Here is a 27137-nt window from a genome sequence, read left to right as displayed (position 1 = left end):
TGTTGTGGTTTGACCCTTGGGTGAAACCTGTAATGGATACTTTGAAGCAGTGGCTTATGGTAGTTTTTGGTTCACAGATCCCTTTGAGAATCTTACACAAACTATGGATCCTTGCTCTAGCTCAATCTGGATCATTTGAAATCTTGGCTTGCTAGGCCTATTGCACAGCTAGTACCTTAGGTTGTCCCTTTATCTTGGAGTTATACTTTGTGATACTTCTCTTGTGATAGATCCAGTTTGCTGCACATCCCATATATACATCTTTCTTGGTTAATTTTAGTTTTGGCAGAGACCTTTTAAATTTCCACAAGCTTGTTGTTGTTTGTCTTTTTATTTTTTTTAAAAACAACTTTATTGAGATATAATTTACATACCATGAAGTCCATATCCCCCCACTGTAGGCAACTACAAATGTATTTTCTGTCTTTGATTTGCTTATTCTGGACATTTTGTTTAAATGGGATATAATTTTTAAAATCTTTTAAATAAACTGTTTTAGAATAGATTTACATTTATAGAAAAGTTGTGAAGATAGTGCAGGAAGTTCCTATATACCCCACATGCAGTTTCCCCAATAGTAGTATCTTAACATTCAGTATGGTACATTTGTCACAATTAGTGAGCCAATATTGATACATTATTATAATTAAAGTGTGGGTCTGTTTTCATCCACTGTGCTGGATCGTTGGAGTGTACTTGTGAATTTGGGAATTCATGCTCTTCATTTCTGGGAAATTTTATTGAATTATTTTGTTGATAAGAGCTTCCCCTTTATTTTCTCTGTTCTCTCTTTATGGGATTCTATTATTTGGATATTAGACTTAGTGGACTGACTCCATACTTTATTCATATTTTCTTAGTTTTTGCATAACTCTCTTTCTGTCCAGTATTCCCCATTCAGGATACCATATTATAAATAGTCGTTATGTTTGTTTAGGCTTCTTTTAGCTGTAACCTTTTCTCAGGCTTGTTTTCTTTTTGATGACATCAGCAGTTTTGAAGAATATTGGTCAGCTGTTTTGTAGAATGTCCCTCAATCGGGATGTGTGTGATGTTTTTCTTCATGATTAGACTGGGGTTATGGTTTTTTGAGAGGAAGACTACAGAGGTAAAGTGTCATTTTCATCATATTATATCAGGAATACATACATACTCTCAACATGACTTATCATTGTTCATGTTTATCTTGATCTCCTGATAGTGTTTGTCAGATTTTTCCAGTGTTTGTCAGATTTGGTAGCGTTTGTCAGATTTTTCCTATGAGCAGCCCATCCTTAAGGAGTGGGGAGTTATTTTCCACCTCATGATCTCTGGCTATGCATTACATCTAAGAATAATGCACCAAGGGGCTTCCCTGGTGGCGCAGTGGTTAAGAGTCTGCCTGCCAATGCAGGGGACACGGGTTCAAGCCCTGGTCTGGGAAGATCCCACATGCTGCAGAGCAACCAAGCCCGTGGGCCACAACTACTGAGCCCACGTGCCACAGCTACTGAAGCCTGCGCACCTAGACCCGGTGCTCTGCAACAAGAGAAGCCACGACAATGAGAAGCCCGTGCACCGCAACGAAGACCCAACACAGCCATAAATAAATAAATTAGTTAATTAAAAAAATAAATTAAAAAAAATAATGCACCAAGAAGCTGATTGGGATCTCTGTGTTCATAGGTGGGATTTGGTTACTGAGAGGTTCACTATGGAATGATTTGGCTATGTAGTTTTTCCCCTGTACCATCAGTATCTCTAGGTCTTTTTTCTTGTGCTGGTCGGGTTTACATAAAATGCTCCTTCAGGTCTCTGCCTTGAGGGCATAATCCTAGCTGCTAACTTTCTGAGAGCCAAGTAGTGGAAGAGCACTGAGGGTCTCAATGTTCAGTATGTAAATCTTCTCTTATTTCCCTATTTTTAGAATGATACCCTTGCTCTCAGCTATGTCTGTGGTTTCTCAGCTGTTAATGCTTGATAACTGTACAATCCCAAGTATAGACACCCATTCTTCTTCTTCTTATTTTTAATTTATTTTTTTTGGCTGCAGTGTGCGGCATGTGGGATCTTAGTTCCCCAACCAGGGATTGAACCCATGCCCTCTGCAATGGGAGCGTGGAGTCTTAACCACTGGACTGCTAGGGAAGTCCCTTCTTTTTCTATTTTTAATTGAGATATAATTGACATATAGCAATGTATTGTTTTAGGTGTACAACAATGATATATGTATATATTGTGAAATGATTACATAATGTCTAGTTAATATCTATCACCATAGCTATAAGTTTTTTTTTTCTTGTGATGAGAACTTTTAAGATTTACTCTCTTAGCAGCTTTTAGATATACAATACAGTATTGTTAACTATAGTCACCATGCTGTACATTACAGCCCCAAGACTTATTTATCTTATAACTGGAAGTTTGTAGCTTTTGACCACCATCACCCATTTGCCCTCCCCACTCATTCTTTTATTTATCCATTGTAAAGAATAAACTTTGTTTTCTTCTTGAATGGAGGAGGCCAGATGGAGTGAAAAATGTATGGGGTGGGGTGGGGTGGGCTGGGTGGTCCAGCTGGTTCAAAATTGAGATATAATTCATGTAACATAAATGTGGCATTTTGAAGTGTACACTTCAGTGGTTTTTAGTGTATTCACTGTGTTGTGCAGCCATCACACTATCTAGTTCCAGAACACTTCCATCATCCCAAAAGGAAACTGCATACCTATTAGCAGTTAGTCCCCTGGCAACCACTTTTTGTTTCTGTAAATATGCCTATTCTGGGCATTTCATATACATGAAATTATACAGCATGTGGCCTTTTGTGTCTGGCTTCTTTAACTTAGCATAATGTCTTCAAGGTTCATTTGTGTTGCGGGATGTAACAGTACTTCATTTCTTTTTATGGCTGAATAATGTTCCATTGTGTAGTTACACAACATTTTGTTTATTCATGAGCTGATGCCAGCTGGTTCTTAAATAGACTTTCAATCAATTCTTCTGTTTTTAGCCCCATCATAATCCCTACTTCATAAGTACCTGATGCTACAAGTTCCTGAGCTTTTTGGAGGTTATGTTGTATCTCAGTTTTCTCAAGTCTACTGTCAGTAATGATTCATCCATCTGCTTCCCAGCTTCTAAAATTTTGTTGCTATTATCTTCACTTTCATTCTATAGGTTTATGCTTCCCCACCTCTACTACTGTTTTAGTGGGATTTTGGGAAGAGACAGGCAGTAGAGGGAGAACTAACGCATGCCTAGAGCTCACAATTTGAAAGGTAGAATTTCCACGCTTGGTCAGACTGTAGGCCCAGCAGTCATTAAGTCATGGAATGATCGAGCTGGAAAAACCTTTACTGATCACCAACTAGTTCTCTGCTTCTTAATCTTTCAGTTGAGGAAAGTGAGACCCACAAAACTCAGTAAGTTGTTTAGGATCATACAATTAGTAGCCAAGGTGGGACCTTGACCCTCTCTCCTCCCTTCCAGGCTAGTTGTTTACACTTAATTTAGGCTGCTTATTTTAAAATTTGGTATTGAGGAGAGCGTGGGGACCATCGCTCATATTTGTCCTCTGCTATTTCTTACTTAGAGATTCCAGTCCAGTGGGTTTGCCTAAGCCCAGTTTTCCGGAGGGCCCAGCTTATAGAGAAAAGTGCCTGTGTATACACACGTAAAGCCTCTGGGAGCCCTCACTCTATTTAGAACAGTATGTGTATTTCCATCTCACAGGACTGGGTTCGTTAAACTGGTCTGATAGACCGTGAATTTGAGAGCTTTTTGCTTTCCCCACTAAACACAGCAAATTACATATCTTAGTTCAAGATGTTAGCTCAACAAATGTGTGCCCTGCAGGGTATTCAGCTGGGCTGAAAGGGAGGCAGTGTCTACACTTGATGTCTTGCTACCAAAGTTCTGTCTTAGCTATGGTTTGGAGCAGTCATCTCTGGATAGGTTCTCAAATCTCAGTCTCTTGTTAAAATCAGGTACATGAGCAGTTCAGCCATTTTAGGAATACTAGGTTCATGAGTTGGACTAGGTGTGGTGCCTGGATGATATCAAGCAAGAGGCAAAGCATCAATAAAAGTAGTGGCTGTATACACAAATCTAAAGTTATCTGACAAAGAAAATATGTTGAGAAAGAAAGTGAACAAATCTTCCTCAGGGGAACACATAGGAGTAACAGATGGTTTCTATTGCTCTTTCATTGAAAAGCCTGGTAAATAGCTTTCCTGGGTTAGATAGTGCCTTAGAAGAGGTCTTGTGGCTTGTCCAGGGTGGGGGCAGCTCACTATCTACATTCTGGATATTTGTTTGTAAGTGTCTGACTCCTGAGCACCACAGTCATCTTGGTGATGTGGGCCAAGGTATAGGCTGTTTCTTCAAGGAGCAGTTTACCTTCTTCACTTTATGCTGCAGGAGCTGTGAATTTACCTCGATTGTATGTGTACAAGAGAGGAAGAAGACAGTGATGAGGGCAGTGTAAGATGGCTTTCTTTAGCTACCAGAACTCTGCTTGCTAGTCTTACTGTGTGTTTTAAAGCTGTCTCTATTTAAAAAGTGCTGATATTAATGAAGTAGTCATCTAAAAGTAATAACAAGGTTAATTTAGTTAGAAATTTGCATTCCCTTTTCTTACTACATTGTGCCCTCTTAGTCAAAGATGACAGAAGATGATCTCTGATTTGTACAGGGGTTCAGAAATTATCTAGAAGACAAGCAGAATTGAAATGCTGGGGCAACAAATGAATTGAAGATAAAACCAGCTGGTTTTCAATGTGAACTGAAAACCCAAGTATGAGTTGGTAGTGATACTATTCTGATGTGCAGTCAGTTTCAGAAACGTTTGTAATAGGAGAAATACAGTGATGTCTTTTAATGCAGGAAGGAAATTGATTATAGCATGAGTAGCACTGAATTGATGGCCAGTGACACTAACGGGATCAATTGTAGGACATCCCAGGATGCCAGTATGCAAAGGATAGCATAATAACCTGGTTATATCCATTCCCAGAGGAAAAAATTTCATCATTCTTGCTGTAGATAATGTGAACTAGACCTTGTAGGATTGCTGTTGATGTGGTGAGGTGAGGCAGTTTATGTGACACTTCTGTCTTGGGCCTGGAGAGAGGGATAGTTAAGCTGCCTTCAAAGAGCTCTGTCCAAGGTATAGCTTTGAATGCTTCAATTGTGTTGCCTGCAGCCTCTGCTTTAAAACTTTGGCAGGTTGTTAAAAACATTAAAACACTTTTTAAAAATTAAAAATATACTTTTTAAATACATTAAACTTTTTATTTGACATAATTGTAGATTCATAAGCTGTTGTAAGAAATAATACAGGGAGATTACCCTGTACTCTTTACCCAATGGTAACATCTTAAAAAACTACAGTATACTGTCACAACCAGGATACTGACATTGATATAGTCAAGATACAGAATAGTTCATCACCACAAGAATTCTTAGGGCTGCCTTTTTATAGCCACCCTCCCCCCGTCCCTGACCTTTGGCAACCACTAACCTGTTCGTTTCTATAATTTTGTCATTTCAAGAATGTTATATAAATGGAATCATACAGCATGTAACCTATTGGGATGGGCTCTTCTTACTCTTGTAGTGCAGGTCTGCAGCAATGAATTCTCTTAGTTTTGCTTTACTTGCAGTTGTTTTAATTTTGCCTTCATTTTTGAAGGATTTTTGTTTGTTTATAGAATTCTAGGTTGACAAGGCCTTTTTTTTTCTTTTTTTTTAGTGCTTGTAAGGTGTTGTTCCGTGTCTTCTAATCTCCATTGTTTCTGTTAAAAAGGCAGTAGTAATTTCAATAATTTTTTCTTCTTTAATGTATTTTTTTTCCCTCTGGCTCCATTCAAGATTTTCTCCTTAAAATTTTTTCTCTCTTTTTTTTCAAAAATTTGACTGCATATGATTTTCTTGGTATTTATCCTGCTTGGGATTCAGCTGAGCTTCTTGACTCTGTAAATTTATATCTTTTACCAAATTGGGAAAATTTTGATCATTATTTCTTCAAATATTCTTTTTTGCCTCATTTGCTCTCCTTTCCTTTGGGGCTCCAATTATATGTATGTTAGACTTGCTGCCCCACATAACTTTGGGTCCCCCCCACCCCCGACCCCCTTTCTCTCACTAATCTTTTTTCTCTCTGTTCTTCAGATTGGTTATTTTTTGGTTGACCTGTTTTTAAGTTCATTAATTCTTCTGCATCTCCAATCTGCTGTTAAGCCCATCCACTTAATTATAGTGTCTATTTCGTTGTTCTGTCTTTTCATTCATTATGAACATTGCTGTTTTAAATCCTTGTCTGCTAATCCCAATATTTGGATCAATGCAAAGTTGTTTACTTTTGATTGACTCTTCTCTTGAGAATGGGTCATGTTTTTCTGTTTTTTTATATGCTGAACAATTTTAGATTGTGTCCTTGACATTATGTACGATATGTTGTAGAGACTCTGGATTCTGTCACCTTCCTCCAAAAACATTGAATTTTGTTTGTTCTGTTTCCCAGCAGTGAGCGGCCGCTTAAATCTCAGTTCAGTTCTGTTAGCCCTAACCTAGCTGCTTGGGATCTGTTCCATGCACGCATGGTTCAGGGATCAGCCAGAGATTTGAGCAGCGTTTATACACAGAGTTAGGGGCACCCCCTCTCTGGCTCTCTCTGGAATTTCCTTCCCTTGCTTCCCAGCTGTTGTGGTTGCCTTTAAATTCTGTCCTCCGGTTCCTTAAGCTAGTATAACTATGGATTTTTATCCGAATTTTAGCCACCTCTCATGGCATAGACTGGGACCTGCCTAGCCAAAAGCCATGAAAAGGGGACATTTATCCAGTGTTGTTACCTTTTTCTAAGAGTTGACCCTCCATCTGCGTTCATAATCTGCCTGCTTTTCATTTCTAGTACCTTCAGGTAGTTGTTTTTTATATTTTGTCCAGAGTTCATAGTTATCTGCCAGAGAGTTGGTCTCGCTGGAAGCAGAACTTCCATCAAACTAGATATAAATTATTCTGTTGACAAAGTCAGTTTTTGTTGTTTTTTGTGTGTTTTGTTTCAGTTTCACAGATATTTATATTATCCTCCCTATCTCCTCCAAGGGACCAGATATAAAAATGTCCTTAGCTCTTTTTTTCTTTAATATTTATTTAATTTATTTATTTGGTTGTGCAGGCCCTTAGTTGCAGCATGTGTGCTCCTTAGTTGTGGCTGGCGGGCTCCTTAGTTGCGGCATGCGAGCTCTTAGTTGCGGCATGCACGTGGGATCTAGTTCCCTGACCAGGGATCGAACCCAGGCCCTTAACCACTGCGCCACCAGGGAAGTCCGTTTTTTTTTTTTTTTAACTTCAAATTTTATGTAAAACTCCTTTAGTGTATCCAAACTCTGATTACTGATAGGTTTAGAAATTGAAATATTCATTTTATTTGGTATATCTAACCCAAGATGTAGATATAACAGATGTGTCCCATAAACAGTTTCCCAGGAAATGATGGTTACTTTTATTGTGCTTGAATCTAAGCTAGCACTGTGATCTGGAGAAGCTTTGTGTGGTTCAACATAAACCAGGTTGAGATTTAACCATATTGGGTCTTTCTCAGGTAGCTGTTTGGGTACCTACCTTTTCATATCTGCTCTACCATTTAAAAACACAGATGTAATAAATTTAATATAAATGTACAACTTGGAGATCTTGTTGAACATTTTCTGATGACCTTACAGAGGACTTCAGACAGAAGTTTTGAGGATATTTTTTTTCTTTTTTAACTTGTTGACATGTATGTATGAAACAATCAACATAGGTGTCTCATGATAAGAAAGGAGAAAATAATGATTTTAATTTGGGTCATCATCAACCTAGAAAGCAGTTATTTAGTAGTATGTGTATTTTATTTTAGATTGTATGAAAACCTGCCCATTTAGGTTAACGTTTGAGTGGTCAAAATATTTCTGCCCAAATTAGGATAAACATTTGGAGCTGTGGTTTTTAACTTTTTCGAGTCATGAAATCCTTTGAGATCTGATAGAAATTGTGTTCTCTCCCCAGAAAAATGCAAATGTCTTCATACAAAAATTTGTAAATTATTTCAGAGAGTTTAGGGGTTCCTTTGAAGCTTCTCAGCATAAGCATCCCTCATTCAGGGTTATTCAAATCAAGCTAGTACCAACAGGCTAATAGCAATACAAATACCAGTTTGTTTCTGGCCTGGCCAGAGCAGAACAAGTAAACAAAGAACCTATTAGAAGTCCTTATAAGGCATGCGGGCTTTAAAAAAAATCTGTCGTGATTTTATCTGAACTGTACTTTCCAGGGAGCAAATTCACAAAGACAGACTGATACCTAGTTGACTAATTTTTAAGTTGCCGTTAGAATTGGGCCTTAGTTTTGATATTCAAACCTGCTGACATTTGTGTTGGGCAAATAATTAGTTGTTGTTTCTAGGACAATAGGACAGTAGTTGTTGTGATGTCATATTCCTGATATTGTCTGAATTTCCAAAGGTCTAAATAATTGAGGATTTATGGGACCTGTGACACATGTGTAGGTTTCAGGAGGTGGGGCTATGTAGATGTTCCTGAGGCAATAAGTCTCCATTGCTTATTCTCAAAAAACTCAGCCCTCAGTAAATGATGAGAGATTGAATTGTTTTTTTTTTTTTTTTTAGATTGAATTGTTTTAACAAAAAGATTTTAGGTTTGTGATCTCCTTCCTCTATTACTTTCTGACACTTCATAGGGTGATTATAATGAACAACGATTATTCTCAGGGCCTTCATACCTCTTCTTTATACATCTTCTTTCCCCTTGCAGTGAAAAGACTATGTTCCTGCTACTGGTCCAGTCTAATACACAGAAGGACTTTTGTCTGAGATTGGCACTCTCTTCTGTGCCTTTACTCAGAACCTGACTCTTTAACAAGACTTCTTTACTCAGCTTGTTTAAAGAAGGAGCAGGAGGTAGAGAGGTAGTGGTGGGGACAGAGGATCTGAAGGCCAGTTCTCCCTGTGATTCATAGCTTCCCCCACCTCTTTGTCTACACTCCAGGTCAGCTCATCATGTTTACTTCTGGCTCCATTCTACATCTCACTGGTTGTTTAAAATTCTCCCCCTAAATAGTCCCCTGTTCCATCCTTTGAATGCTCTTCATGTCTTAGGGGGCACCTTGTAGCCATCTTAGGAAAACATCTTTCTCTAAAGGCTTCCGTATAGGACATTGCTAACTGCTGTGATTCCTGTATATGTTCAAATATTTCGTGGTTTTTACTGAGGGGATTTTCTAGCCTACTAAGGAAGAAATGAGCAAACTGACAATTAAAAATAAAGAAGCTTAGGAGGAAGAAATAGTTATCTTCTCTCAGAACTGAATGCAGTTTAAAAATACATTCTGAGAATGTCAGACTGTAGACAAGATCTTATGTCAGCTGCTTGTTGTTTAATTACTTTCTACAGTGAGTGCAGGCTTGCCATGGGTGGGCTCTTTGCACTCTTTGCAGGTGTTAGTGAAAACTCTGAGACTAGCTCAACGTAGCTGTAGGGCTTTGTTGCTACTGGTATTACCAGCTGCCGGCTGATTTTGCCAATTTTATTTAGTGAAGATTATGAAATGTATTTTGAGAGATGAAATTTGCTAGAAAAGAGTTTCAGAAAAATCAATTTGGAAGAAGGGATTAGAAATTAGAGGAATTGAGTTGTGGAACTTGCTTTACTAACAGAAAGAAGGTTGGGTCAGAAGTTGAAAATTATGAATAAGTGGGCTTCTGATGATGATGGTGGACAAAACCTGAGATAAAATGGAAGTGAAGGTTTTAATTGTTAAAAGCAATAACTCTCTGACTGGAATCATTATTAGTTTCTGGAACAGGTGCCTTAGAAGTAATATAATATAAACTCTGTTTTAAACTTTCAAGGTGCCTCTGGGATGATTTAGAGTGAAGGACTATCTGACTTTAGGTTCATCCCAGTCTTGTGTTGGTGAGGAGTGCATCTTCCTTAATAATCACTAGCCCCTTTGGGTTCTAAACCAACTTATAAAAACTTTAGTTGGAACAGAATGTATTCTATCAACTAGAGCCTGTGAACAGGATCCTGTGCAAGTGTGCTCTGAATGGATAGACCACATAAGCTTGAGCCTCCCAGATAATAACCTTCCTGGGAAATTGTTATTTGTGTATGTTATTTTTCCTATACGTTTAATGGAAAGGTCTTTGAGGATGGGTGTTTCATCTGGTTCATCTCTATCCTCCACAGTACCTAAGGCCCTTGTATAACATGATTACTCAGTAAATAGATATAGAATTCAATTGAATTGTCCTTGATCATGCTTCCCACATATTTTTCCATGATGCCTACTAAATTTATTTGTTCAAAATATTTAGGTGCATTTAATTTGTTCCCGTCTCCCTAATCCCTTGGGAAAAGCAGTATTTGGGTGGTATACTTTTAGAAAAAGCACTAGTGGCTTTATAGTAATTTAATACCTGTTGAGCTCTTCATCCCATTATACTATTTTGTAGTGTTTTTCAAACTGTGAATCGTGACCATTAGTAGGTCTGCAGTTAGCCTTTTTGGTTTTAATGATATAGAGTAGAAATTATGAGAACACATTCCATATAGTAAGGGTATTTTTTTGGTGAAATTTTTGTTTTAAGTAAATTTATATATATTAATATATATCATGTGTGTGTTTATTGCTTCATGATATAAACTTTGTTTCATACTGGGGTCATGGTCAAAAAAATTTGAATAACATTGCTTTATTGTAATACTATGTTATTTCATTTATCATATAGCATTATGCCAGTACATACAGGCTTCTAAAGCCAGGGATGGTGCCAGCTCTTTCATTTCAAGTACAACTGAAGGTAAAAACAAAACAAAATTGAGAACACCTAAAGCATTCTGGCGGCTCTTATATAAGTCTCTCCAGTGGCATTTTGTACCCTTTGACCTAACTTTCTTATGCCTTTTTCGACCAATAGATTTTTTCATATTTGTATCCCTCTAGGTGGTGGGTTCTTTGATTCTTCCACTTTTCTCTTCAGTGTTCTTATTTCAGTATGCTCTAATGTTTTTAGGAGGGGGAAGGGGGAAACAAAGGAGAATTTCAGAAATTTCAAATGATTCTCAATTGACAAAATAGCTCATTGGATTTATCCTGAAATCTGCTTTCTTAATGTTCTTGAATTTTTTAATCCCCTTTGTATTTTTTCAGAGATCATAGAAATGCATACTTTATTTTGAATTTAAAATAATTTATGCTTTTATGATGTTATTAGTTGACTTTAAGCAAAGGAAATGTAGCTTTTAGGGAAAAAAAAATGATGGATATAATCCTTCATCTTTCCTTGTGCTTTCTCCCCTCTCCTCCCAAGAAGATTGTAGTAATGATTTCATTTTAAAGAAAAGCCAGGGTAGCTAACAGTGTCCAGTATTAACCGTGCTAAACTTTTCCAGCTTCTTACTGATCTAATAACTATAATACCTTTCCTGTTCTTAGATGGTTGGCATACTAACCCTTTTGCCTTCATTTCTGTACCTTGCTGGACTACCAAGCTCAGATATTCATAACCTGTGGTTTCAGGGGACTTTGTGGAGATGACTTGCTTCATTCTTTTTCTTGCAGGAGAAAATTTTGAGCAGACACCATTGAGACGAACATTCAAGTCTAAGGTCCTTGCACGATATCCTGAGAATGTGGACTGGAATCCCTTTGACCAAGATGCAGTGGGAATGGTTAGTATTTGTTAGCTATAAGTGTCAGATAATTTACAGAGTAATTCACAGTAGGATTGTGAGTTCAGACTATGGTAGCAGTGGTTCCACCAAGTATCAGTAACTTCTTACATGCATATTGTTTGTGATTCTGCATTTTGATCACTATATCAAATATTTGGAATATATCAGATATACCAAAAGTCACAAGGTGCTTCTGTTGAGTCAGACAAATACATAGTATTGGGTCAGTGAACTTTTTTTGTGAGATTGAGCTATTGGTTGCATATAGCATTGCTTTTACACAATAAGTGAGGTTTAAAGCAGTTTTCATCTGTATTGTATATATCTGAGTAATATGATCGAAATGGGTGTTTTTGTTTTATTATAATTTTAGATAGGGCAGCATTTTAAATTTGTAGACGAATACTACCATGAATAAGCTAACGTTTGTTGAGTATTCACTTTGTGCTAGGCACTGTGATAAGTATTATACATGAATTAACTCATTTAATCCTCACAATACCCCTTATGTAGATAATATTAAGTAAACACACACAGACACATATTTTATGGGTGAGGAAACTAAGATCCAGAGAGGTTAAGTAATGTGTTCAAGGTCATAATGGCTAAGGAGCAGTTGAGCAAGCTTAAATACCATAGTCTGTTTCCAGAACTCTGCTCTTAACCATATCTTTGTACTGCCTCTGTTACTTTTTAATAGCTTTTTGAGGATGATCTTGTTTGATGCATGCAATAACCCTGTGAAGTATGCAGAGTAAACTGTATTATCTTCATTGCAGAGTAAACTGTATTATCTTCATTTCACAGGGGAGGAAACTGAATTGTAGAGAGCCTCAAGTTTTTTGACTCCTAGTCCAGTGCTTATTTCCTTTTAACATACTATATTCTAGAAACACTTAGGCTTTGAGAAGTCAAGTTCAAGGGTAATGGATATACCATAATATAGCTCCTTGTACTTGTTAACCCAGGCTCCTCTTAGTTCCTTAGCCAGGTTTGTGGAAAAGTGGAAAATGGAAACTGATTGATTCAGGTCAGTTAGATTAGCTACCCAAGTTTCTTTATATAACCCATCTGAGTTAAAGTGAAAAAAGTGCATCTTTATCCTAATTATGTCATCTCCTTGCATTACATGAAATGAACACCCTTTTTTTTTTTCTATGAAAAGAGAAGATTTTATTGATGACAGAATCTTGTGAGCTGATAGAATCTAAAACTTTGTTTATTTTTAGGTATGAAGTTGCATCTGTCTGGTTTTTAGATATATTTCTAGCATCATCTCCTAATACATGCTGTCATGCTTAACCACCTACCTAAATTCTCCAAGTTTTCTTTTACCTCCTTTGTGCATTTTCTTCATGCCCCCGAAATACCCTTCTTTCTCTTATCTACCTGATGAATCCTAGCATAAGCTCATCTCTGAAGCCTTTTCTGATGAAGGCTGAGACTGAGTTGTTTGTTCTTTGTTCCTCTAGCACTTTGTGTATATTTCTGTATAGCCTTGATAAATGCATTATAATTTTAGTTACTTGTGTGTCTTAGAATGGGAGGTCTTCAGGGCAGATATTTTGCTGTGTTGGTCTTATATCCCAGGCACCCAGCACAGTAGGTGCTCTTTAAGTAAATAAGTAGTGATGGTGTTCTGAGAAGAGGATAAGCAGTGAGTGTTCTCACCAGTTGTTTCCTTGTGTCTTTTGCAGCTATGCATGCCCAAAGGGCTGGCATTCAAGACCCAGGCTGATCCCAGGGAGCCTCAGTTCCATGCCTTTATTATCACAAGGGAGGATGGCTCTCGGACATTTGGGTTTTCCCTCACATTTTATGAGGAGGTGACTAGCAAGCAGATCTGCAGTGCAATGCAGACCCTCTACCACATGCATAATGCTGAGTATGATGTCCTCCATGCTCCCCTTGCTTATGGCCGAGACCACAGTGACATGGAGGATGGTGAAGGCACTCCTGGGACCAAGCTGCAGCGCTTCAACTCCTACGACATTAGCCGGGATACGCTCTACGTCTCTAAGTGCATTTGCCTCATCACGCCCATGTCCTTCATGAAAGCATGTCGGAGTGTGCTGGAACAACTTCACCAGGCAGTCACTTCACCTCAGCCCCCTCCACTGCCCCTAGAGAGCTACATATACAATGTACTCTACGAGGTGCCACTCCCACCTCCTGGCCGGTCCTTGAAGTTTTCTGGGGTCTATGGGCCAATTGTCTGCCAGAGACCAAGTACCAATGAGCTTCCCTTATTCGACTTTCCTGTCAAAGAGGTCTTTGAACTGCTTGGGGTGGAGAATGTGTTTCAACTTTTTACTTGTGCCCTTCTGGAGTTTCAAATCCTGCTCTACTCACAGCGTAAGTCAGTGCTTGCTAGAGCTCTCTCCCTTCATAGGGCCTCTCTTCTTTCCATATCAGATACAGTAGGGCTGACTGTAAAGGACAAGGGCTGTTACAGTTTGAGCAAAACTCAGATCTTTTGCAGGTAGGTGCTGGATGGCAAATTAATGGAACATGAGAGGTCTACCATTTCTAATTGGCTATCATCGTGGCCTTTTGCTGGGCACTCCAGTCTGGGAGGGGAACCCTGCCTCCTGACATCTGATAGATGCTGAAAAGAGGAGGCAGGAGTTGATGGTCATGGGAAATTGACTTTCCATCAGTTTTGTTCTATCACTCTGCAGAGTTATTTCTGCCCCTTCCTCAGCCTGACAATAACGATGATCCTTCCTATATTTGAGAAAATATATTTGAGAAAATGAGGATGTGTTGCTTTTTTCTGTTGTTTGTTTGTTATAACTGAATTGTTTTTATAAATGAGAGGTTAAGTGATGGTGAGCAGGAGATTTGGACAAAACAGTAAAATAGAGCAGAAGGAAACAAATGTTTATTAAAGGAGCCAGATAAGTAACATAAAATTCATTCATTCAGTACATGTTTATTCAGAATCTGCTGTGTGCCAGGAGTTATTCTAGGGGCTAGAGATTCAGGGTGGACAAAATAGATAAAAATCCCTGCTATAATAGAACTTATATTTCAGTGGGGAAAGACAGGTGATTTTTTTTTTTTTTTTGGCCTCATGGCTTGCGGGATCTTAGTTCCCCGAGCAAGGATTGAACCTGGGCCCTGGCAGTGAAAGCGCCGAGTCTTAACCACTGGACTGCCAGGGAATTTCCCCCCCCAACCTTTTTTTTTTTTTGAGAGGTGATTAAATAAATAAATAAAATATGTAGTATGTAAGGTGGTAATAAGGTCTGTGGAGAAAAATAAAACAGGAAGGAAGATAGTATTGGGGGAAGGGAAATTCCAATATTTAATAGAGTGATTATGTTAGGCCTCTGTGAGCAACTCATGTTAATGTCTAGGAAAAGTATTCCAGGCAAAGGGCACAGGAAGTAGAAAGGTTCTGAGACAAAAATGTGATTGGTATGTTCAAGAACATTGAGGAAGCCTGGTAGATATCATGGTGTGAGAGAGCAGGAGTGTAGTAGCAGATAGTGTTAGAGACTTAACAGGAGGCCAAATTGTACAGAGTCCTGTAGGCCATTGTAAGGACTTTGTTGCTCTGAGATGCTTAGTCATTGGAGGTTTTAAGAGTTTTGACTTTTTGTTTTGAAATAATTCCCAGCTTATAGAAGAGTTGTAAGAAATGTTCAAAGAACTCTTGTACACTCTCCCACAATACACCAGTTATTAACATTTAGCCACATTTGTTTTATCATTCCCACTGTATCTCTGTGTGTGTGTGAACATAACTGAACCATTGAGAGTCATTGTAGACTCCATGTTCCTTGACTCCTCAATACTTCAGCTTTTATTTCATAAGAACAAGAACATATTTTTTACATAACCATAGTATGATTAATAAATTTAGGAAATCTAACATTGATAAAATAACAATACTGTATTCAGGTTTTACCATTGTCCAATAATGTCTGTTATGATAAATTTTTAAAAATTGAGGTATGGTTGATACACAATATTATATGTTTCAGGTGTGCAACATAGTGATTCACAATTTTTAAAGGTTATATTCCATTTATAGTTATTATAAAATATTGGCTGCCCTGTGTTGTACAGTAAATCCTCGTAGCTTATTTATTTATTTTAAATTTATTTATATGGCTGTGTCGGGTCTTCATTGTTGCGCGCGGGCTTTCTCTGGTTGCGGCAAGCAGGGGCTACTCTTCGTTGTGGTGCGCGGACCTCTCACTGTGGTGGCTTCTCTCGCTGTGGAGCACAGGCTCCCGGCACACGGGCTTCAGCAACCATGGCCTGCGGGCTCCAGAGCGCAGGCCTAGCAGTTGTGGCGCACGGGCCCAGCCGCTCCGCGGCATGTGGGATCCTCCTGGACCAGGGCCCGAACCCGTGTCCCCTGCACTGGCAGGCAGATTCCCAACCACTGTGCCACCAGGGAAGTCCCCCTTGTAGCATATTTTATACATAATAGTTTTTGCCTCTTAATCCTCTACTCCCCTATATTGCCTCTCCCCCTCTTCCTTCTCCCCTCTGGTAACCACTTGTTTCTTCTCTATATCTGTGAGTCTCTTCCTTTTTTTTAATAATCTCTAGTTTGTTTTATTTTTTAGATTTCACATAAAAGTGAATGATAATTTTTTAAAAAAATTCCTGGTCCAGGATTTAGTCCAGTAACATGCATTGCTTTTAGTAGTAAATTCCTCATGTCTTTAATGACTGACATTTTTGAAGAGTACAGGCAAGGTATTTTGTAGAATGTCCCTCAATTTCAGTTTGTCTGATGTTTCCTCATGACTAGATTCAGGTTATAAATTTTTGGCTGCAATATCACAGAAGTGATGTTGTGGTTCTCTCAGTGCATTGTATCTAGAGGCACATAATGTCTGTTTATCATCATAGGAGGCACATGGTGTTCATTTGTCCCATTTTTGGTAATGTTAATTTGATCACTTGGTTAAGACGATGTCTGCTGAGCTTCTTAACTGGAAAGTTATCATTTTTCCCTTTGTAATTAAGAAGTAATTTGTGGGAGAAACCCTGTAAATATACTGTTTCTCTTCAAAATTTTGCCTAATAGCTTTAACATCCATTGATGATTCTAGTCTGAACCAGTTACCAGGATGGTTGCATTTTACTGTGAGGAAGAACATTTCATTCTCCCTTGTTTGTTTATTATCGTATGGACTCACAGATTTTTATTTTATTCAGTAGGTTATATAGGCCATTACTATGATTAATTATTTTGATGGTCAGATGTCCCAGATTTGGTCCATGGGCAGAGTCTGAATAATGTTAGTTAGGAGGCCATTTTAACAATCTAAGTGAGAGATTATGTTGTCTCTGACTAGGGAGGTAACAGCGAAGTGGTATGATATGGTTGGATTCTGAAGGTGAAGTAATGGAGACTATGTTGAATTGAAGAGCATGTACCCCATCTAAAGTGGACAGCCACTAGTTAGCTCCAATTAATTCCTTGTGGAAATGCTGGCCTAATGTTACTAGGTCTTCCAATTTCTCATGAGGACCCAGATTTTTTTTTTTTTTTTTTTTTTTCTGTACGCGGGCCTCTCACTGTTGTGGCCTCCCCCATTGTGGAGTACAGGCTCCGGACGTGCAGGCTCAGCGGCCATGGCTCACGGGCCCAGCCGCTCCGCGGCATGTGGGATCTTCCTGGACCGGGGCACGAACCTTCGTCCCCTGCATCGGCAGGCGGACTCTCAACCACTGCGCCACCAGGGAAGCCCATGAGGACCCAGATTTTTTACATGAAATTTTTGATTTTTAAACGTTGGTAACAACGTTCTTGTTGAACACTGCAGACTGAACAAAAGCGTCTGTTGACTAAAATGTGATTCCTGAGGTTTTACTTTGCAACTTGTTTAAAATAATGATGTTTCAGATTTGTGTCTCTGAGTGAAGTATAGAGTTGTACAATTCTTGTTGCTTTTTTAGTTACTGTTTCTTGACTGGAGCTGGGCGAAACAGTTGACCCTTGAACAACATGGGTTTGAACTGCACGGATCTACTTATATGTGGATCTTTTTCAATAAATATGTACTATAGGACTACATGATCCATGGTTAGTTGAATCCTTGGATGTGGAACCGTGGATACAGAGGGCCGCCTGTAAAGTTATATGCGGGTTTTCAACTGTGTGGGTGGTAGGCACCCCTAACCCCCGTGTTGTTCAAAGGTCAACTGTACTTTGAAACAGAGACTTGGTTGAGTAGTGAAGACTGTCTGGTTTAGACCAGAACAGAGGAGAAACCAAACCAGATAGGGTATTAAAATGTGCAGTGACATTTTAATACCTATGATGCAGTTGGGGATGTTTAAAGGTGAGAAAAGGAGGATTAAAACCAGAAATATGGTAGGTAACATTTTTTCCTTCAGTGCTCCTTCTTATATTTCCCAGAATATGGGTTATTGTATACATAATGATTTTAAGAGATTTGAAGGCAGTTGAGAAGGTGTGTGTGTAGAATCAAATTGAACTCAGGACCTAAAAGTCATGCTTAGCACAGTTAAAAAAAACTTTTTCCGAAAACTTCCTGGGCATTGCTGAGCATGGCTGAGGCTAAAATGCAGTGGATTGCCTTTTATTGGATGTAGATTGTGTTCTCTATTGTTAATAGAGTACTTGAAACAGTTCAGGTTGGTTTTCTTGAAGTAATTTTTATTTATGATTCAGAGGACTCATGTGGATGGAAATCTCTCTGGCCCTCGAAAAACATGCCATCAGCACTCAGAGTTGGTGTTGCCCACTACATGTCCTGCCTTCTGAATAGAAAAGAGGTGTTATTTAGGGAAAATCTTTTTTTTTAAGATATGTGTAGATCATTTTATTTACTACTGGATAATATTTGTTCTTTGGTCCCTATAGAGAGAGTTTTTCTTTAATAGCATATATTTTAGTGGTTGTTTTAAAATTATACAGAGAGCAGAAGTTCTTTATCTGAAGTGATTTAGTAGCGTAGTGAATTCGATAATTGAAAAAGTCACGTAAGTTTGAGAATCCTAAAAGGATATATACATCCCTTAAACATTTTAATTTAAACCATATGACTGTATAATCACCAATCTTTTGATGAAGTGTCTGTGCATTTTCTTTGATTATGGATCCACTAATCAGGGGTCTGCATTGTTTCTCTTGCATAAATCTCACCCATAATTCATTCACTGAGTTTTCCAGTTTTTAAAGTGGAGCGAGAACTTTTAAAGGACCTTGCAAAAGAACCATAGTAGATGCTAGTTTTCCCAAGATTTTTGCACTTAAGTGATATGCCTAATTCAATTGCTGTATTTTTAGTGACTTTGCTTTGCTGAGTCTTTTTAAAGCATTTAAGTTTGTTTTCAGAGAAACAGTTCTTTTTTTTTGTCCTCATATCTTACCATTTATTTACATAATATTTGTTTAAATTATACAACCCAGTAATAAGTTCAACTAGTGCAGACAAGCTTGGAAACAAATGCATAATTAGTATTTTTAATTAATTTTTAATTGAAGTATAGTTGATGTACAATAGTATATAAGTTACAGGTGTACAATATAGTGACTCACAATTTTTAAAGGTTATACCCCATTTAAACATATTATAAAATATTGGCTATATTCCCCATGTTGTACAATGTATCCTTGTAGCTTATTTTATACATAACCTTGCATTAGTTTTTTTGTTTTTTTTGCAAAAGTAATGCAAACTCAAGGCATGCAATCAAAACAATTTTAAAGGGAATAAAATGAAATCTCCTTCCTCTCTCCTTCCTGTGGTAGCCGGAGATCAAGTTTCTTGTGCATCCCTAATGAAATAATAGTTTTTTAAAACAAATAAATAATGTGTGGACAAACAGTGCAGAGAGAATTGAATGTTTCCCTTATGTTTTTTTTTTTTGGCTGTGCGGGCTTTCTCTAGTTGTGGTGAGCAGAGGCTACTCTTCGTTGCGATGTGTGGGCTTCTCATTGCGGTGGCTTCTCTAGTTGCGGAGCACGGGCTCCAGGCATGCGGGCTTCAGTAGTTGTGGCGCACGGGCTTAGTTGCTCCGCGGCATGTGGGGTCTTCCCAGACCAGGGATCGAACCCATGTCCCCTGCATTGGCAGGCGGATTCTTAACCACTGCGCTACCAGGGAAGTCCTTGTTTCCCTTTCTTTTTGATCTAAAATCCTACCCTTGTGAAATAATCTCTTGATTTTTTTTTCATGCCCTCCTCCTAAATACTTTTATATAATGCACTATTTTTAATGTTGTGTTGCACATGTATTAATTATAATATTCTTTAAATTATATACATTTTGATATACATATGGTATATTAAAGTAAAACTTGGAAAAAAAGCATTTCAGTCATATGGTAGAAATTTAAAATATTACAAAAGGGTGTATGTACAGTGATGTGTTAAGACTTATCACTGTTTCCTGTTTCCTTGCATATACAGCATGTATACCTTTTAAAAACAACACAGATGGGAGCATACTAATCATTGTTTTATACCTTCTTTCATTTAACAGTTTATCTTGGAGATATCAGGACATAGATTGGGTTGTTTCCTAAGAACAAAGATTGCATGAGAAACATCCTTGTTCATACAATTTTCACAGAAGTGTGAGTATGCAAGGACAGTTTCTAATTCAATTTCTGATTTGCAGGAACTTCCCTGTAGTTTGTTTTAGGAGTGAACTTATCTGTAAAGTGATCCCAAGTCTAATGTCTTTCTCTGCACAGAGAGAAGTCATAAGAATGTGCTGATTATTCTCTCTTCACCACTCAGAAGTGGTTGTAATCCCAGTATGCTTTGCATTATCTCCTTTTGTTCAAAGTAATTGCTCATTACAGCATTATGGGAGCTGTGAGAAAACCCAGAGAGTTGCCTCGAGCTGAAGTGTTTCCAGTTGATTTTGATTGGCTAAAACTCTTTGGATGCAGATGACCTTCATCTGTTTCCTATTTATTAGTTTCACCTCCTTGGAATGATGAGCACAGAGACAGGCAATGGCAAAGGAGGTACTGATTTTATCGTTTGTACTGGTGTATAGAAATGGATTTTGTGCTGTTGCTTACAGCTCTGGGAGGTCAGCATCCTAGTGTGGGTACCACGGGTTGATGGATCCCGGAGGCATGGTTTATTAGGCTATCCTTCAAGATGAGTTGTTGCTTTTTTAAAATACAAAAATGTAGGGAAAACGAAACCCACAACTCAGACCAGAGAGGCCATAAAATTCCAAGTTTCTAGTATCTGTAAAACCAAACCGTATAAATGGAAAGCAGTTTAGCCTTGAAAGAGGAGATGATTTCTCATCCCCTAAAGTGTTTTGTTTCTAAGAATAGCACACTTTCAAGTGCATCACAGGGAATTCTTCAGGGATTTCAATCTGAGGCGAATAAGGTTACCCACTCTAGCAGAAATAAGTGGGCTGAGTTTCAGATACTGGATTAGACTCATCCTGAAGAGTAGGGAAAAACCAGAACTAGATGTCTGTGCTATTGAAAAGCCTGCTTTTATGGAGCAGAGGAAGCCCCTTCCTTCAGACTTCAGCATGCCCTGTTTCATGATTAGAGAGTAGATAGATGTTCCCTGACACTGTAACTAGGTACACTATAAGGAGGAAGCAGTCCAGTGTCCAGGAAGCCTCATGAGGAAGGCATTTCAGGGACTCCTTTACTCAGTGTCTGTTGGACCCCTATGAGATGTTCTTGTCTCTGAGCAGACCTGTCAGGAATGCCAGCCACGTAAAGGAGTAGCACCTGCTTTATTGACTTTTGGTAAAAGAAGCAGCTTTTTGGTTTTCACATGATTGGAAAGGCCTTGCTCCTTCCTGCCTTTTTAAAAAAAAACCCAGAAATGGTGTGTGTCTATATGTGTGTGTACACTGAAACGGGGGGAGAAATTATTCAGTGTAATATTTATTCAAAATGTGTGTTTAAGTGCCAGTGTTGGGACACAGTAAGACTGGACTTTCAGCTTTAAATATCTCTTGGAGGTTTTCTCCCACACCTTTACATTCTTTTGATCATCTTAAGTTTGAATTTTAAAGTATATTCTTATCATCTCTGAGATTCTCAAGATTATTGCTCTTAGTAGATTATTTACAGGCATTCATATCTAGAAAAGAGAGGTGAAAGATACAAAAACTGAGGCCTCGCCTAGAGAACCATTAGAATTCTTCTTAATAATAATTGTTAGAATAATCATAGAGCAGGAAGATTTCAACAGAAAGATAACAAGCAAAGTTGTACAGGTGCCCATGGAACTGAGATATCTCAGAAGAGGCTGAAGATAGAACTTGCAGTGGCCTAAATTTTGTTCCTCAGTTGTTGCTTACTCTCACGTTGGAGTAAATACTTTTTCTGAAAGGCTATATAGATTATCTATTTAATCCTTGAAAGAGTTTTTATTTTTTAATTGTTTTTTGTAATTTGGGAAATATTTTTGTTGTTGCTTCAATTGGGAGAGGGTCCTCACCAAATAGTCTTTAATATGGGAATGTGCTTTGTGGGGCACAGTGAAAAATGAGATCGACTTTCTTCTTGAACTCTTATCAGTCTGTTCCTGATTTTAGTGAATAGAAAAAGCTTGCGCTCTTTTCTCCTTCTGCTAAATCAGTTGTATTTTTTTAAAAATCATTATTGATGACCAAATCTCTGAGCTCAGTTTTACCCACTGATTGTTTTACATCACTTACCTATTATCTATCAAATGCCTTAGCTTTCCCCGAAGAAACGTGAGGCACTTCCTTAGAGTGTACTCAAAATGTTTGAGATGATGAAGTTTTAGTCATCAATTTTTATTTATTTGCATTACTAGTTAAAAAAAAAACTATTTCCAGGTCATGCTTAGCCAGGAGCAAGGTGGTAAGCTGCTCCAAAGTTTTACTGGTGAGCACAAAGGCTGCTTTGCTAAAACCTAGTTGATATATATCAGCTTCTGCTCACTTCCTACTCATTCTTCTTCATTCTCTGGAAAGCTTTTTGTTATTTATTACTCATTTATGAACCAAGCTGGGATTTGCTTAAATGGTGGGCTGAGTTTTTAGTGCATAAAACTGTTTAGCTCCTGTGAAAACTCATTTGAAATCAGCCATTCCAGGAGGATATTACTCATATGATTTTAAAATTGATGTTCCTACTTTGTCTTTAAGTGTCTGAAGCCATCATACCATTTGTAAATAGTAATGTGTTAAATCTCAATCTATTGTATTGGCTTTGCTGATGTATTTTTTACTCATTTTAAAAATAAAACAAGTCTAGAAATTGCATTCTGAAGAAAAGCTAAGCTTTGAGCACAAGCTTCTCTTCCAAGATATGCTCTCTGACCTAGAATAAGAGTTTTGAGTAATGAAAGTCAATCTTCTGGGTCTTTCAGGTTCTAGGGGAGCTTTTTATCAAAGTGTTAAAATGACACTTTCATGCTGTTACCATTCAAGAAAGGTTGCCAGGTGGAAGGCAGACTTGGCTAGTGTGGAAAACCAGCCTCTGCATGCTTGAAGGTTCTTTGGGCTTGATCTTGAAGGCAAAGTTCACATCAGCTCCTTGTAGAATGCAGACATGTGAGTGGTAAATGAGGTGTTTTGACATTCATGCTGAACAGAGACTAGACCACTGTTCCTTTTCTTTTTCTTCCACTTCCCCATTCTCCTTCTACTGAAGAGAATCTACTTAACATTCTGGTTTAGTATTCGGAGCAAGGTACTATTTATGATACCTATTGTATTTCTTTTTTTCTAAATTGTATTTCTATATTAAACTTTATTACTAGCATGGACCTGTGTGTGTGGGGGTATACTTCAGCTTGTGGTCCATTGAGGTCTCTGGGTTGTCTCTCTGATACCCACAAGGGAATCATACTCTGAGCATACCCTTGCTGAAGTTTATCCTGTGCCTTTCTAAATGTGAAATTGTGTTGAAGATTTTAACTTACTATTTGAGAAGCAAGTACCTTGTTTTTGACTGGTTTTGTGTGTGTTTTGTTTTTGACCTAGATTACCAGAGACTGATGACTGTGGCGGAGACAATTACAGCTCTCATGTTTCCTTTCCAGTGGCAGCATGTCTATGTTCCTATTCTCCCAGCTTCTCTCCTACATTTCTTAGATGCTCCTGTGCCATACCTGATGGGCTTGCATTCCAATGGCCTGGATGACCGGTCAAAACTGGAGCTGCCTCAAGAGGTAAGAAAAACGTGGAGCTTGGGTGCTGGTGCCTGTGGCCCTGATACAGGATTTGGGAGAGAAGGGCTTTGGGATGAGCCCAGGGTGGTATCACCAAGTTTATTTTCTTTTATTTTGGGGAACACAAACAACTTTCCAGGAAAAAAGTAAAAACAATGAACATTTAGCTCAATTTATATAATTCCAGAAACACCTGTTTCCTCTATCACCTGACATACTTTTATAATAATCTCTGTTTATACTATTGTGAACTGCCTTTTTCAAACATGATATTTTACATATTTTTAAGAAAATCGTTTATTATGTAAAAGTTTAAACTTACACAGAAGAGTAGCATAGTGAATCTCAGTGTTTTCAATACTTAGCTTTAACAGTTATCATACATTTAAATTGTATTTTACTTCTGTACTTTCTACCCCCTATTTTTTAAAGAAATTCCACATAATATAGTTTTATAACTGCTTTAGTAGCCAGACATGTATTAATAAATCAGTGGTTTTGTTTTATAGGCCACAGTTACTCTGTAAAAGTTGACCTGATCATAGTGATTCTTGTAGTGCTGAATGTAGCTTTGAAAACTTTCCTTGCTCAAGATAAGGAAGGCCTGGAGAGAATGCTTCTCCTCCCTTGCTGTGAGGATGGCCTGCTCCTCTTTCCTGTTGTTTCAAATACTAAAATAATTGATTAAAAAAATATATTTGTTTATTTACTACTCCATTCTAAAATAGATTTAAAGCATCATCAGAAATAAGATTGTCTTGGTTTTTATTTTCCTAGAATTACCAAGAGGACTGGTCTACCTCTTTTGGTCATTTTGTGGCTTGTATGAAACTAGCTGGGGGAAGGCCTTTCCTACTCTGAATTTCGTAGTCAACAGCAAGGCCTGGGAAGAAGACTTTGGACTATGCACACACTGGTATCAACATGACTCTGTCTCATCCTTCCACCAATGATTTTTGGGGGGAAGATTTTTATGTATAGCTGAGGAATATGAGTAAGAGGACCTCCAAAGAAGAGACCGTTCTCATAGAATTGGATCTAAGCAGCATTCACATTGTTGGGCATGTCTGGGCAGCCATCTTGATGAACATGCCTGATAATGAGATCATACCCGTAATGTTTAAGCTATAGTCAATTGCATCTCTTTTTCTCTCTCCTTTGGTTTTATTTTTATTTATTTATTTGTTTGGCTGCGTTGGGTCTTAGTTGTGGTGCGTGGGCTCAGTAGTTGCAACACGTGGGCTTTCTAGTTGTGGCGCACGGGCTCTGGAGCGTATGGGCTCAGTAGTTGCAGCGCGTGGGCTTAGTTGCCCCGCAGCATGTAGGATCTTAGTTCCCCGACCAGGGATCGAACCCACGTCCCTTGCATTGGAAGGTGGATTCTTTTGTTCTTTTTTAAATTTATTTATTTAATTTATTTATTTTTGGCTGCATTGTGTCCTCGTTGCTGCACGCAGGCTCCCCCCAGCTGTGGCGAGGGAGGCCACCTCTCGCCATGGTACGCGGTCTTCCCATTGTGGTGGCTTCTCCTGTTGCGAAGCACGGGCTCTAGGTGCGCGGGCTTCAGTAGTTGTGGCACATGGGCTCAGTAGTTGTGGCTCGTGAGCTCTAGAGCACAGGCTCAGTAGCTGTTGTGCACGGGCTTAGTTGCTCTGCAGCATGTGGGATCTTCCCGGACCAGGGCTCGAACCCGTGTCCCTTGCATTGGCAGGTGGATTCTTAACCACTGGACCACCAAGGAAGTCCCTTGCCTTTGGTTGTAGAATCATAATGTCTTCCTTGTAGTTTTTTCCGTTTCTGCCTCCTTTGAATCTATAGAGCTTTGTGCTATTTGGGGTGGGACAACATTAATTAAGGAAGAAAAGATCTAAATAATGTCAACGAAAAAAAATGCAGGAGGCTGCAAAAAGAACAGAGTTTATTTGGGGACTTAAGAATTGCAATTGGGGAGACACAGATTCAGTTAACCCTGAAAGAGTATTCCGAGGAAGAGAAAGAGTCAGGGGCTTATAAAGACAAAAACCACGAGGTTGTTAAAAGTTGCCCTGGTGAGAGTTGTGATCGACTCTGATGCGAGTCAAATTATTTGTCCTTAAGAAATCACAGGTTATTTTAGGGTAGGGGTCTTGTTAGTATATAGATTGTCACGAATTGTTTTAGGGTAAGGGTCTGATTAGTATCTTGAGTTTCTGGCAGGTGTTCTGGTGTTCTGTTCTTCATCAGGTCAAAAGGTCAGCTTCCATCCAGGCTGAGTCATGCAAACATCGTACTTCCTTAATGGCTTCCCGGCTCCATTTTAGAGATCTCTCTTAGAAATACTGACTCCATTTTGACTTTCCTTTCACAATGATGGAGAAAACCATTGAGTTTTGGGGTACTGGGTTTTTATATTTATTTGTCTACTGATAAATATGCATAAAGAATAGATATCAAAGATTAGAGAGTGGGGAGCTTTTTGTTGTTGCTTTAAATGACTGCATATTTAATATTGACACCTCCTTCTGGTAAACATAATTATCATTTTGTAAAAGTCAAAATAAGAATAACAGTGAAAATGTTCATTGCAGCTCTATTGACAATAGTCTGGACATGGAAGCAACCTAAGTGTCCATCGACAGATGAATGGATAAAGAAGATGTGGCACATATACACAATGGAATATTACTCAGCAATAAAAAGAAATGAAATTGAGATATTTGTAGTGAGGTGGATGGACCTAGAGTCTGTCATACAGAGTGAAGTCAGTCAGAAAGAGAAAAACAAATACCGTATGCTAACACATATATATGGAATCTAAAAAACAACCAAAAAAATGTCATGAAGAACCTAGGGGCAAGACGGGAATAAAGGCACAGACGTACTAGAGAATGGACTTGAGGATATGGGGAGGGGGAAGGGTAAGCTGGGACGAAGTGAGAGAGTGGCATGGACATATATATGCTACCAAATTTAAAATAGATAGCTAGTGGGAAGCAGCCCCATAGCACAGGGAGATCAGCTCGGTACATTATGATCACCTAGAGGGGTGGGATAGGGAGGGTGGGAGGGAGATGCAAGAGGGAAGAGATATGGGAACATATGTATAACTGATTCACTTTGTTATAAAGCCGAAACCATCACACCATTGTAAAGCAATTATACTCCAATATAGATGTTAAAAAAAAAAGAAAGAATAACAGTAGAAAATGATTGAAGGTAGAAAGCTGAAGAGGCATGCATAATGTGATAAATAGGTCACTAGGCCAGAAGCCAGATTTCTGTTTTATTTTCATCTTTGG

The 27137-nt window shown here is 38.4% G+C and overlaps 1 protein-coding gene across 5 annotated transcripts in view; it reads left to right on the top strand.

Annotated features, from left to right (window-relative positions):
• Window positions 1-27137, top strand: part of DENND5A (DENN domain containing 5A) — a 108103-nt gene that overhangs the window by 28828 nt on the left and 52138 nt on the right. For all 5 annotated transcript variants that reach the window (XM_073808601.1, XM_033862512.2, XM_073808600.1 and 2 more), the window contains exons 2-5: window positions 10775-10846; window positions 11608-11717; window positions 13418-14075; window positions 23672-23859. In XM_073808601.1, the coding sequence (XP_073664702.1) occupies window positions 10775-10846; window positions 11608-11717; window positions 13418-14075; window positions 23672-23859 (1028 nt within the window). The remainder of the gene's footprint in view (window positions 1-10774; window positions 10847-11607; window positions 11718-13417; window positions 14076-23671; window positions 23860-27137) is intronic.

Source organism: Tursiops truncatus, chromosome 8, assembly GCF_011762595.2.
Source record: "Tursiops truncatus isolate mTurTru1 chromosome 8, mTurTru1.mat.Y, whole genome shotgun sequence".
Taxonomy (NCBI): domain Eukaryota; kingdom Metazoa; phylum Chordata; class Mammalia; order Artiodactyla; family Delphinidae; genus Tursiops; species Tursiops truncatus.
This window is presented reverse-complemented; position numbering and strand designations above follow the sequence as displayed.